This window comes from Cnephaeus nilssonii (assembly GCF_951640355.1).
Source record: "Cnephaeus nilssonii genome assembly, chromosome: 16".
In the NCBI taxonomy this organism is placed as follows: Eukaryota; Metazoa; Chordata; class Mammalia; order Chiroptera; family Vespertilionidae; genus Cnephaeus; species Cnephaeus nilssonii.
This window is the reverse complement of record NC_137087.1, coordinates 54,006,100-54,021,206: the sequence shown is the minus strand read 5'-3', so window position 1 is coordinate 54,021,206 and position 15,107 is coordinate 54,006,100. Positions and strand designations below refer to the sequence as shown.

At 36.2% G+C, this 15,107-nt stretch overlaps 1 protein-coding gene across 4 annotated transcripts in view; it reads right to left on the bottom strand.

Annotated features, from left to right (window-relative positions):
• The window catches only part of ATRNL1 (attractin like 1), a 454,562-nt gene that overhangs the window by 398,273 nt on the left and 41,182 nt on the right, over positions 1 to 15,107 (bottom strand). For all 4 annotated transcript variants that reach the window (XR_013814745.1, XM_079793604.1, XM_079793602.1 and 1 more), the window contains exons 7-8: positions 12,484 to 12,571; positions 7,948 to 8,203 (exon numbers count right to left, since the gene is read on the bottom strand). Coding sequence is in view for 3 of the 4 variants with exons in the window: in XM_079793604.1 (XP_079649730.1) it covers positions 7,948 to 8,203; positions 12,484 to 12,571 (344 nt within the window). In the remaining variant the exon portion in view is untranslated. The remainder of the gene's footprint in view (positions 1 to 7,947; positions 8,204 to 12,483; positions 12,572 to 15,107) is intronic.

The following is a 15,107-nucleotide window of genomic DNA, read 5'->3' as shown; positions in this document are numbered from 1 at the left end:
TTCTTAGAAAAAGAATAACTATAAAAAGCAGTATGTGTTTCATAGTCACTTATAAACAAAGAATCTAGAGAAAAATTAAACCACTTCCAGAAAAATGAAAAAGGCAGTAAACACAATTGTAGAATAACAAGAGTCTTTTCATGATTATATAATTATAGAGTCTACCTCCACTTTGTTACTTAAAACAAAAGTTTATGGCGCCTTTACTGCAGGCTGATCTCTACATTATGAGTTTTCCTGATTTTTCCAATAATTCTGTGCATGAAGCTAGTTGATTACTGTCACTTCTAAGCACCTGATAGTCATACATCACTCTTGGAAGTTATACGTTAGGGTGCCCTCATGAAAAATTTCCCTGTCATACCTACTTGTGTGTGTTCCACGTAAGCTATTTCCTTAAGCACTCTGCTGTTATCTACCTACACACATTTCCATTCACAGTTGAGCCTTGAACAACACAGGCTTATGGGTGCCAACCCTTCAAGTAGGTGAAAATCCGAGTGTAACTTTTAACTACCCAAAAACTGAACCACACCTGTTGTCCCTCAGTACCCATCGAGGATTGGTTCCAGGACCCCCCACGGAGATGAAAACCCATGAAAGCTCAAGTCCCTGATGTAAATGGTGTAGATCGAGCATACAGTCAGTTCTCTGCATCCACAGACCATGGATGGGAAACAGTATAGGTATCTACGAAAAAACAATCTGCATATAAGTGGACCCATGCAGTCCAAACCCATCTTGTTCAGAGGTCAACTGTAAATCAAGCACACTGAATGAAACCTATCTTCAGCTAAAGAACGGATTGATTTTGGGAACACAGCCCACAGGATTCATCAACTAACTACAAGCATTATAATTAAAGAAGGAAATTTCAAAGATTACGTGTTGATCGAAAGCCTGGGTAAGTTCCATCACCACTCTGGTAGTTGTCTCTATTAATGGACCCTTTTTTTGAACTTATCTTTATTTTGAAAGTATTACAGATATCCCTTTTTTCCCTCCATTAACCCCCTCCATCTCCTCTCCCCCAGGCCTACAGCACTATTGTCTCTGGGCCTGGGTTATGCATGTAAAGGCTGCCTTCTCTTGTCTGCACTACTTCTTAACTATCCTAATAGTGTTACCTGGCCTTTCCCAAATAAAATTCTTTCACCTGAATCCTTGTTTCGTGGTCTGCTTTTGTGAAAACCCTTTAGAAAGATCCTGTACCTCCTGCCAGTTGCTGCTAACTTCTTTGCTCCCCTTGACAAGCAAGTTTCCTTGAAAGAGCTGCCCAATTCCCTCTTCAATCCAACTGGGCTTTTACCCAACCACTACACAAAGACTGTTCTTGTGCAGATCACCATGACCTGCACAGTCCCACATCCAAGGTCAATCCTCGGTGATCATCTTACTTCACCCACTGGCGGAGCAGCATTGAACAGAGATGACGACTCTTCTGTTTAAAGTCTTTCTTCATTTGGCATCCAGTTCACTGCACCCTTTCTTGCTCCTTTTCTTCTTCTCCCCTACCTCTTACCATTGGAACACCCTGGGGCTCAGTCGCTCTTTCTTTTTATCTGCACCCATTTCCTTAGTGATCTGATCCAGTCGCATGGCTTTAAATGCTATCTATCTCTATCCCCAAAACTCCCACATTTACATCTCCAGCCCAGATCTCTCTCTAGAAGAACTCCAGACCCACACATCTACTTGACATTTTCACTGTAATGTCTAATGGATATCACACATATAAATGTCCAAACTGAAATCCTGACCTTGAATCATCCTTCGCCTCAAACCTGCTTCAGGATCTTCAACATGTCAGTCGATGGCAACAACATCTTTCTAGTTGCTCAGGCCAAAAACCCTGGAATCATCCTTGACTCCTCTCTTTTATCTCAGACTCTACATCCAAACCCTCAGCAAATACTATTCATTTTACTCTAAAAACATCTAAAACAATGGACTGATTCTCCTCACTCCAATACTACCACCCTGGTCTAAGCCCATCATCACTGCTCAGGCTAACAGTAATCTGACTGCCTCTGCGTTTCTGTTCTTTCCTCCACAGACGCTATTTTCAAACAGGCCAGAATGGTTCATTTAAAAATTATGTTGTTGCTCTGCCCAAAAGCTTGCAACCTCTCTCCATTTCCTCCGAGTAAGAAACAAAGGCTGTGCAAAAACCCTATGATTTTGCTCCTTTATTACTTCTCTGACCTCATCTGTTAATTGTTATTCTCTCCTCCAGACTCCTCGCTGTGCCCTGAACACGCTCTGAATGTTCTTGCCTTTACACTAGCTGTTCCTACTTCTAGGGAACACTCCCCTTCCCCTCAGATTATCTATGTAGCAAACTTCTCCACTTCCTGCAATTCTTTGATCAAAATTCATCTTCTCATTGAGGCTTATCCTGCTGGCCTTCCCAGCCACCTTGGTATTCTCAATCCCCTCTGCTTTGCTCTATTTTTATAAAAATTTACTATCTTCTAACACATCATACAGCATGCACATCTGTATTATATTTACTACTTATTGGCTGTATCACCCTACTAGAAATAAGTTCCGCAAAGACAAGGAATAAGACCTGATGCATTACTCGCTGATGTCATTATTGCATATGTCTGGAACCAAGTGGAACCAGAAGGGTGATCCTATAGCTACAATATATGGAGGTACTTCTGAGCTCAAAAGATCCTCTAAAACTCAAACCAGCAATGATAAGACGCATAAACTTTCAACTCAACAGCTAAAAATATTCTCTAGTGTCTTAAATTTTGTTATGTTAATGGATAAGACTCAAACTAAGATAACTGAAGCTAACTAGATGGTTCCTTGGTTTTAAATCATATTATTACAAAAATCTCAAAGAAGATTCAGGATAGTAAGCACTGAACCAGAAATACTTCACAATTATTTTCACTATTATTCAAAATTTAGTAAGTGGTCATTTTGGAATATGTTAACTGGGAAATTTTTGTCTCTTAAAAATCTCTACATAATGGTGAGATCAATGTCCTTAGAGTATAATTCAGGATAAATTTTTATCTAGTAAAATGCCCTGTTTTCATGAATTGCTCTATTATAATTTCAGCTTTCTTTCCTGTTACCTTCACCACAGTGCTAGAAAAGAGAGTCCCTTCTTTAATTAAACAAAACATTCTCAGTTTTCTAGAAGCTTTAAACATGTAAGGATTCTCAAAGCAAATCCAACCTACATTTGGGTAGTTGAAGCCATTAAAATCAGTCAGGAAAAAAACAGCTTAAACTTACATGGCAGTATAGTAATCCCACTATAAACAGGGGGGGAATGTTTTAAACTGTCTCTGTAGAGATAAGTCTTTACTTATAACTAAGATGATAAATTATCCTATTATTTATGTTCAAAGCAGCCCTACTTAATATAGTATTATTCCCTGAAGTAGCACTTGTGTGCGGTATATACAACTTAATTATTCTGGCAGCTTTAAACTATAGTTCCCCATCGTTCTATTTACTTTTCTATGCAAGAACTCTTCAAACTGAAATTAATTACAGATTATTTTGACACCACATACTTTCAACAACAAGCAGTGAATTCAAACTGCATTAAGAGTAAATAACATAATAAGTTCATTTTATTATTAAAATATAATTTTACAGAAAAATTGATGACTTTTACTTTGTACTTAAATAAATCACAGAATTTAAATTCCACCCTTAATTCACCTATTATTCTTATAAAACTCATAAATAAATCATGTACTCTCCCCATTTCCATCTTAGACTACATTCATAAGTGTGCCTGACAATGCCATTAATAAGACAAAAATCAAACCAAAAATACCCTGTTGATAAATTTATTTTAAAATAGTATTTTGGTTATAGAATAAGCCAAAAGGAACTCTACAGAAGTAGTTGAAAATTTACCAAAACTACAATTGATGCTCTGTAATCAAATTATTCCAAATGAAAACAAAAACCTAGCCCTAGTCGGTTTGGCTCAGTGGATATGGAGCGTAGGCCTGGGGACTGAAGGGTCCCACGTTCAATTCTGATCAAGGGCACATGCCTGGGTTGTGGGCTCGACCTCCAGTAGGGGGCGTGCAAGAGGCAACAGACCAATGATTCTCTCATCATTCATGTTTCTATTTCTCCCTTCCTCTCTGAAATCAATAAAAATATTTTTTTTAAAAAAAAGGAAAACAAAACCTACCAGTCAGTGAATTTATCAATATTTACCGTTCATAGAAAATTAGAATTCATCTGCTGTGCCTTCTTAGGCATCCCTGGAAAGCATAACTGCCACCATGTCTCATGGCTGAATGAGACTATCCTGCAAAAAAGATTAGTATAGAAAGAGGAAAATATATTCTGAGGGCCAGAAACCGTATTCAGTGGAAATGCGGGTAAGGAAGGTATGTACCATTCAGGCAGCCTAGGGATTTGGTTTCAATGGCCAGTACTGAAGGTAAGCCCGTGTGGGTACTGGATCAGAGAACTTCTATACAAAGTCAGGATCCCTGAAGGATTATATCCTCAATGAAAAAGTGAGTTATTTTTTAATCTGCTCTGCAGAAGCAGACAGAAAATGTGTATTTGGCTGTATGTAAAGAAAAAAATCTCATTTTTCCTGGGAATTTTTGGTCATAGATCTTGGAGCACGAATTCACTGTAAATCCGAGGTCCAAAGAAAACCACTTGCCAAAATGTTAAATTAATCTGGACCAGGACTGCTAGGCCCCAGTAGCGCACACACTCTCTCTAGAGCGGGACTAGAAGAACTAAGACATGAGGGCAAAATCGGGAACAAAGCCATGCCCATCTGTTGATGGACTGTCAGTGTTGGCTTTCTTGCTACCACAGCAGAGTTGATTAGTTGTGACAAAGACCGCATGGGTCACAAAGTCTAAAATATTTACTATCTTGCCCTCTATAGAACAGACTGTTGATCCCTAGTATAAAATACTGATAATGTCAAATGTGTTTGAAACAAAATAGGATGGATTAAGGCAGTAGAAACAGTGTCCTGTATATTGGGGCTTGATCAAAGAGTAAAAATATTGGTTGACTTTAAACTTAGTTAAATATTTGCTTTAACACTTCAAAAGTCAAAACCTGTGGTTCAAATACAAGCATGGTGATAGCTAAATTCTGAATTTCCCTATTGGGAAGACAATAAAACAAGGAAAACATGAATGAAAAAGAAAATTAAATTTCCAGATAAACTAAGAATTAAAAAACCCACAAACTCCAAATCAAGCGCAAAAAGCAAGTAAAACCAAGAGCCAGAAGGAGGAAGCCCCAAGAATGCAGAAGGAAGATGAGAAACAAGGAATCCGGAAGGAGCCTAATAGTGGCAGATCGCAAAATTACTCATTTCCTCAAAAAAATGGGCCTCCTCTGGACATGAGAAGACATATAATTTTTTAAAAAAGACGACAGAGTGACTATTAAAAATATAAAACATGTACAGAAAATGTACAAAAACAGATGGGATCACAAAGCAAAATCTAACTTTTGTTGTACACAAGAGATGTATTTAAAACAAAGTGATTCTGAAAGGTTAACAATAGATGGGCAAAAGCATATCAAGAAAAGAATGACAGTCCCACCCCAAATAACCTAGAGCCATAATATTAATATCAGACAAGATAGAAATCCGGTCACAAAACATTAAATAAACAAAGCACTTTATAACATTAATGCAAAAATGAAAGTCATGAATATTCATAAAAGCAACTTTCATAAAGAATAAATTCCAGAATATATAAGGAGAAATAGGCAAAAATACACTAACATATGTAGACTTTAATTTTCACAGCATGATAGATCCAATACAAAAAAATAGAAGAACTAAGAAGCAAATGAATAAAGTAGAATATATATATATATGTATCTCAGATACCATACCTTAAAATTATAACATTTGCCTTCTTTTCAAGTGTCTACACAGTATTTATGAAAATTAAGCCACAAAGAAAATTTCAATAAGTTACAAAATATGGAAATAATACCTACAACACTCCATGAACATTATCATAAAATTAAAATAAAATCAAACAAAATCTTTCTATATACTAGTAGACCATTTATAACTTAACTCTTTTTTAAATTTATCTTCATTGTTGAAAGTATTACAGATGTCTCTTGTAACTTAACTCTTGCTGAAACAACTCTTGGGCTCATCTGAAAAAGTAGAATGACAGCCACACTAGCTTCCGTGCTCTCAGGAGTTTGTTACAACAATAATGCATGTAAGCAGGTTTATTCGATGCACCATTACTTTATAACCATTGCACTCCAAAATGTTCCCTTCAGTAGGAATTCTCTTTAGACTGCTTCTGTTTTCTCAGTAAAACAGTGAGTAAGTTCATCAGCTGAGAGTTATGATGAAGGACATGTTGGAAGTTTGAAGAGAGAGAAAAATGTATGAAAGAGTCATTACGAAGAGTTGGAAGAGAGACTGGTGATTATGAACATGAAGCCTGGTAAGTGTAGAGGTAAGTATGGACAGAGAGAGGGAGAGAGAGTGAACACCTGAAAGGAGGCTAGTGAACTACATGCTCTGGACGGTTGAAGAATTCCCAGTGTGGGGGCTAGCAGGAGTAAGCTGGAGGCACTGGAGTAAGATATCTGAAATGTGAATTGTGGAATTCATTGCAGGTAGGACAATGGGCAAGACTGATTCAAGTAGGATGGAAAACAAGATCTTTGGGAGAGAGATCAAAAAATTGAGAAGCCAAGTATTGGAAGAATTATTTCAGTGGATACTGAAATCATAGAGATATTTGGTTAATGTATATGGGATGGAGTGACAGTGAGCCAGATGCTATTTCCTTCAAGGAATAAAACAGTGACCTAAGGAGCAACAGAAGACAAGACGGCGAAGAAACAGGTGGTATAGTCTAATGACATAGGATTCAAAGCTGAGTGATTCAAAGGAGGAAGGCGTGGGAATAGAGTGTAAATGACAAGAGGAAGGAGGATGCATATCCCACTTTCAGCCCAGCTGTACTGGCGACATAGAGGAGAAACAGATCACCCTGTACAGTTACACAAAAAAAGCAAAACCTTGAGTTCAAAATACTGGTCAAGGCCAGATATGGAGTATGTTCTTGAATCTAAGTAGTGACTATAGGGTGCATATATTTGTAGACAAACTTTTTTTAAACTTACAACTGTTTGAAAATTTCATAAAGAATTTAAATAAAATAAAGTGCCAGAAAACGAAGAAGAGTATTTAAGAATATCGTGCAGTCACATGCAGATTGCCCCCGACACCTTCATGCACCAGATAATAATCTTTCATAGAAGCCGACAGACTCTCAAGAGCTTCCTCTAAAAGACTAATACATACAGAGAAACACTGCAGTAAGCCTAGGAACAGAACCCTGAAAAATAAAAAATCCTGCCCAGCCGGCATGACTCAATGGTTGAGCATCGACCTATGAACCAGGAGGTCACGGTTCAATTCCCGATCAGGGCACATGCCCAGGTTACAGGCTCAATCCCCAGTGTGGGGCATGCAAGAGGCAGCTAGCAGATCAATGAATCTGTCTCACTGCTGATGTTCCTCTCTCTCCTTCTCCCTTCTTCTCTGAAGTCAATAAAAATATATATTTTTTTAAATCATGAAATGCATAGCAAAAAGACTGGGTTAGTTTTAGCTCCTAGTCCACAAGTAAAACCAAAGATGCAGCACCACCTATTGGAATTTCACATGTTTAAAAATATTCTCAGTTCTTAGAAAATGTAACTTCTGTGACATTTCCCCACATTTACCTAAGAAGATAAACTTAAGTATTAAAGGACAAAATCTAACACAAAACCAAAAAAATTATATTAACAAGTATTAATTCTTGGCTTATAATTCTTATTTCAAATAACTAACCATTTTGACTAAGTTCAAATGAAGATTTTAAAGATAAAAATGTGCACAATCAAGAAAGAGTTTATAAATACGCATGCAAAGTAACTCACAGATATGGTATTCCTGTACGCTGCTTGTATAACCATATATTGCAGAATATCCAAATATTATGATCATGACAACATCTCTACTATCCAGCTCCATAATATGTGCCGAGTGCCCCTCCACAGCGTACTGCTGCCCGTGCCCAAGAACAGTGGGAGTTTTCGTGCTCCAGGACTGACTGTGAATGTTAAAAATCCATAACTCATCTGTGACATTGCCTTCATTGGTTTCAATTCTGCCTCCATACATAAAGATGTTTTCCTGTAAATTAAAAAACAAGTATTAATAAACAAACCCGTTATTTCTTAGCAATATACATACATTAAATTAGAATGAAGGCTAAATTTAAACACAGTTTTAGCAATCACTCACAACATGCATAAGGCATAGTTCTTATTTGTAAAAAGTCAAATGGGAACACATGACTAATGAAAAATAATGCTTTTACTCACAAGAAAGGGGGGGAAATCCATGTTTTCAAAAAGATATTTAAAACAATTATATTATATAGTCAATTAACCTTTTTTTCCCCAGAGAGGAAGGGAGAGGGAGAGAGAGATAGAAATATCAGTGATGAGAGAGAATCATTGATCAGTTACCTCCTCCACGACCCACTCTGGGGATGGAGCCCACAACCCGGGCATGTGCCCTGACCTGGAATTAAACCCTGACCTCCTGGTTCATGGGTCAATGCTCAACCTCTGAGTTATACCAACCAGGCAATTAACCATATTTTTAATTTTCCTAGTTGCTGAGTCGCTAGCTGTCACACTGGAATGTTGCCATCGATATACACTACTCCGTGCTGTTCTGGATCATTCACTGCTTTCATCAAGCACAGTTCAGAGAAAGGTACACCACATGTGTGTATTGCGTGGAGTACATTTTTATTACCATTTCCCATGGCCATGGGCAGATGCTTTATAGCACTTATAAATTATACAAAGAACTTTAATCACATAGGACTAAAATGAATGATGCATAAATAATACAAATCATTACTATTTCAACAACCGAGGAATAGAAAGGGATTTCTTCAACCTAATAAAGATCATCTAAGAAAAACACACAGCTAATATTATACTGAATGATGAAAGAGCAGACACTTTCCCACTAAGGTCAGGAACAAGACAAAGACGCCCACTTTTCCCACTTATATTCCACACTGTACTCGAGGTGTTAGCCTGAGCAAATTGGAAAAAAACAAACAAAACTGAATTAAGACACCCAGATTGAAAAAGAAGTAAAATGTTATTCATAGAAGATATGAACTTATATATAGACAATACTAAGAAATCATCCCCCCCCAAAAAAACAATTAGAGCTAATAAATGAGTTCAACCACATTGCAGAATACAAGATCAATGGGCAAAAATCAATTATATTTTTATACACTTGCAGTGAACAATCTAGAAATAAAAGTTAAGTAAAACAATTCCATTTACAAAAGCATCAAAAAATAAAATACTTGGGAATAAATATAACAAAAGAAATTCCAAACTTACTCTGGAAGCAACAAAACCTTGTTGAAAGCAATCTTTTAATTTCTAAATAAATGAAAAGGCATCCCATGTTCATGGGTCAAAAGACTTATTGTTAAGAAGGGAATACTCTCCAAACTGTATTCAATGCTCTCCATTCTGATTCAATGCAATTTTTATCAGAATTCCAGGTGACTTCTTTGTAGAAATTGACAAGTTGATTCCAAAATTCACATGAAATTACAAGGCACCCAGAATACCCCAACAATCGTGAAAAAAAATTAAATAAAATTGGAGGGCTCACACTTCTCTATGTAAAAACTTACTACAAAGCAAAAGTAATCAAGACGGTGTGCTGCGGGCATAAAGACAGACATATAAATCAATGGAACTGAGAGTCCAGAGATACCAAACATATATAGCCAACTGATATTTGACAAGAGTGCCAAGCCAGTCCATGGAGAAATAGTCTCTTCAACAAATGTGCTAAGAGAATTCTGAATAGTGACATGCAAAAGAATGAACTTGAACCCTTACTGCACACCATATACAAAATTTAACTCAAAATTAATCAAAGATCTAAATGTAAGAGCAAAACCATAAAACTCTTAAAAGAAAACATGGAGTAAATTTTCACGATCTTAGATTTTTAGGTATGACACCATAATCACCAACAACAAAAGGGGAAAAAGATAAATTGGATTTCATCAAAATTAAAAAAAAAAAAACCTTTGTGCTTCAAACGACACCATCAAGACAGTGAAAGCTCACAGAATGGGAGAAAATATTTGCAAATCATAAGGGACTTGTATCTAGAATACATAAAGAACCCTTTACATCTCAATAATAAAAAGACAAATAACCCAATTTAATAATGGGCAAAGGACTTGAATAGACATTTCTCCAAAGAAAATACAGACAGACAGTAAGCATAAGAAATGATGCTCAACATCATTCATCAACAGGGAATGCAATTAAAGCACAATGAGATATCACTTCTCACTCAATAGGATGGCTATAATAAAAAAGACAGCTACTAATGAGAGCTGGTGAGGATCCGTAGAAATTAGAACTTCCATACCTGGATGGAGGGAATGTAAAATGGTATAGCCAGTTTGGAAAACCATGGCAGTTTATCCAAAAACTAAATATAGAGTTACCATTGGATCAACAATCCCAATACTAAATATATACTCAAGAGAAATGAAAGCATGTGTCCTCACAAAAACGTATACATAAATGTTCATAGCAGCATTGTTCCATAAGAGCTAAAAGGTGAAAATAACCCAAATGTCCACATATTGATGAAATGATAAATAAAATGTAGTATATGTCCATACAATAGGATTATTTAGAGATAAAAATGAAGTACTGACACATGCTACAATATGCAAGTCATAAGCCACATAGTACACAATCTCATTTATATGAACTGTCCAGAGTAGACAAATCAACACAGATAGGAAGTAGATTCATGATTGCTTAAGGCTGGAAGGATGAGGAGATTTGGGGTGATAGGTAAAGGACACAGGGTTTCTTTGTGAAGTGATAAGAAAGTTCTAAACTTGATTGCACAAGTCTGCAATTTGGCACAAATCTGCAAGAGATGTTTGCACAACTCTGAATACACTGAAAACCATTCAATTACACCCATTCAGAATCAGTGAATTATATGGTATGTCAATTATATCTCAATAAAACTGTTCCAAAAACTAACAAGTGTAGACAAGGACATTGAGGAACTGAAACCCTAGTGTGGTGCTTGTGGGAATGTAAAATGGTGCAGCAGCTGCAGAAAACAATATGGAAATTACTCAAAAAATAAAAATAGAATTATCATATAATCCAGCAATTTCTATCCCAAAAATTGAAAGCAGGGACAGGAGCCAGATATTTGTACACCTATATTCATAGCAGCATTATTCACGATAGCCAAAAAGGTAAAAGCAAGCCAGTTGTTTATCGACAGGTAAATAAACAAAATGTGGTATGTACATACAAGGGATTATTACTCGGGCTTTAAAAAGAATGAAATTCTGACACATGCTACAATATGGATAAACCTTGGGAACATTATCTTAGGTCAGTGGTCGGCAAACTCATTAGTCAACAGAGCCAAATACCAACAGTACAACGATTGAAATTTCTTTTGAGAGCCAAATTTTTTAAACTTAAACTTCTTCTAACGCCACTTCTTCAAAATAGACTCGCCCAGGCCGTGGTATTTTGTGGAAGAGCCACATTCAAGGGGCCAAAGAGCCGCATGTGGCTCGCGAGCCGCAGTTTGCCGACCTCAGTCCTAGGTGAAATAAGCCAGTCATTAAAGAACAAATGCTATATGAGTCCACGTATGTGAAGTCCCCAGAGCAGTCCAATTCACAGACAGCAAGTGGAATGATGGTAATCAGGGTCTGGAGGAGGAGGGGAATTGTTTAATGGGTATAAGGCAGGCATCCTCAAACTACGGCCCGCGGGCCACATGCAGATGTTTTTGCTGTTTTGTTTTTTTACTTCAAAATAAGATATGTGCAGTGTGCATAGGAATTTGTTCATAGTTTTTTTTAAACTATAGTCCGGCCCTCCAATGGTCTGAGGGACAGTGAACTGGCCCCCTGTTTAAAAAGTTTGAGGACCCTTGGTATAAGGTTTCAGCTTTAAGACAAAAAAAAAGTCTGGAGATAATAGTGGTGATGGCTGCACAACAATTTGAATGTACCTACTTAATGCCACTGAACTCCCATGAAAAATGGTTAGAAAGGTAAATTTGAATTTTACCACAATGAAAGAGAAAAGTGACTGACCTGATGGCTAGGAATCAAGCCAAGGACAAAAACTCAATCTTTGTTTCTTCTCTTGTTCAATGGCGAATCATACTAAAAAAATCTATTTTATTTTTTTTTTTACTAAAATAGTGCATGAGTCTGTGACATCTCAAGTTATTGTGATCCATATGATCTATTATTCTCATTAGGTGTTTGAAATAAATCTGAGATTTAGTATTTTTCCCACCAAAGTGAACTCAAAAATATTTTTTTTTAATTTAAAAAGCAAGATCCTTACCTGATACAAAGCAAGAGAGTGTCCATACCTCTGGAGCGGTCCCCTGGACAGAGTTCCCACATTCCATATACTGTTTTCTAAATTATAACTAGAACCAAGAAAAGAAATAACTTCATAATCTAAGATTCCTGTTTGGTTTTTTAAATCTGCATATGTTTTCTTCATCTGTATTCAAGTTTTCATTAAATTCAAAACAATTAGAACTAACAAGCTCATAATTTCATGTACCATATTCAATATTTTTCATAAAGACATTCAAATTACATCTACCTTAAATTAGGACTCAATCACCTAAATGTATAGTATACATTAACTTGACTATTTATTACTAGAATGAATGGGTTCAATTGCTTTAATAATTTCAGCCAATTGCTTAACCTAAACAATAGTGAGCTGGTCTGCATTTTTAAGTTAAAAAAAAAATAAGACAGAGAACAGACTGGCAGCTCTCAGAAGGGAGAGGGATTGGTGAGGTGGGTGAAATAGGTGAAGGGATTAAACCAAAAAAAAACCTCATGGAACAGACAGCCAGCTAATGGTGAGTACCAGAGGGAAGGGGGTGGAGGCAGGTAAAGAGGGAGATTATAAATGGTGACGGAAGGAGACCAGACTTTGGATGATGAGCACACAATGCCATGTGCAGATGATGTGTTATAGGTTTGTACACTTGAAACCTATATAATTTTATTGACCAATGTAACCCCAATAAATTCAATAAAATGATAACAATAATAATAAATGTCATAGAAGCAAAAAAAAGCCAGCTTTTTCCTTTGGAAATAGATGAAAATTCTCTCCATTTTAAAAATAGCCATTTGCTTTATGTATTCAATTTTATTCTTTTACATGCATCTAGCTCAGCATTATATAAGTTAACCAAGGAGTACCTATTGCCTACACACAAACGTATCTTGTTTACTGATCATTTGAGATTGTGTAACATGAATCTAGTAAGATAGAAGCTTCTGTAAAAAGAAGGTACTACTGGATTACTAGATAAAATGAAAATTAATCTTTATTCTTCTGCTCTAAAAATATACATATGAAAATAGAAGTTCCAAGCTGTGACTCTCAAATGCTTATCTAAATGAATTCCAATTCAGTTGTCACCATCATACTCTACCCTCACATCTCTTCAATTTGACAAAACATACAGAGGGAAGTACCCAGCCAAGAACTGACTAGGACCTTGTTTAAGAAGCTCACTATCAATTATCATCTCTTCTCTTTCTTCCTCCAACTTATCAGGGAAAACAAACAAGCTCTTCACACACTTTTAAAAAGGGAAGGTTACCAACAACTTTTCAGCATTATGGTTAACTTCTTTCCTATGCTGGCATTAGAAGATGCGTGTGAATGAGACAAATGAGGGAACAGAATCAATCAGAACATAATTTTCACAGACTCCCTCAGCTACATCTACCTACTACCAGCATCTGCACCCAACACACTGCTTTTCACCACGTTACCATAAAGGGCCAGATAGTAAATATCTTGGGCTTTGTGGACCATATTAGTCTTTTGCATTCTTCTTTGTTCTTTCTTACAGCTCATTAAAAATGCAAAAACCATTTTACTTTATTTTCACAGGCTTTTCATTTTCATTAATCATAGTTAATTTCCTTTTAGTTTCCACATTTAAAACTCATTTCTTCAGGTTCTTTTCCTATCTTAGCAATTCATTTTAATCCCACCAACTCCCTTTCAATTCTTTCTACTATATTTTATCCATTTTATATTGTGTTATAGAATTTTAATTGTCTACTTAAATATGTACCTAAAACTTTCTCCCTCCCTACAGAAACTATTTTATACTTTAATTCGAGTCATATTCAATCATAGTTTTAAAGCAATCTCCTCTTATAAGCAGTAGAATTTTAAAATACCCAATATTAATAGGACTAATATTGTTAGTGGGTAGGGCTACCAAATACAATTCAGGATGCCCAATTAAATCTGAATTTTATATAAACAACAAATAACTTTTTAGTATAGGTAGAACTCATACAATATTTGGGACAAAGTCAAAAAAGAATATTGCAAGGGCCTACTTATACTGAAAAATTATTCATTGTTTATCTGAAATTCAAGTTTTACTGGGTATCCGGTGTATTTCTCTGCTGCATCCGGCAACCTATTGGGTACACACCATTATGGTATATTGTCCAGGGTCAGTTCTGATTGGTTGATGCCCAAGTTGCACCAGTTGTTACATATTATGAGTATCACTCCTGAAAACAACATTGATAATCAAATTATTCTTCTTTTTGCTCTTTTGTTCTGTTATTGAATGTTCATAAAGTACAATCACCAGCTGAAAAGAAATCAGGTAAGCTGCCATCCATGTGGTCCCAGCATCATCCAATCATGCAAAGGATAATCTCCATGGAGACATCAGCAAATGAATGATCTGTTTTACAATACTGGCACTCTCTCCCAACAAAAGCTTGTAAAATCATTTCAAAGTTAAAAAGTTCAGGGAAATTAATTTACAGGTCAGAATGAAAGTATTTTTATATAAGCAATTACACTTCATTCTGAAAGCAATATTATGTGGCAGGATTCATAATGTCTGATACAGGCCTGGCCTCACCTTTCTTTAATTAATATTTTCTTACTCAGAA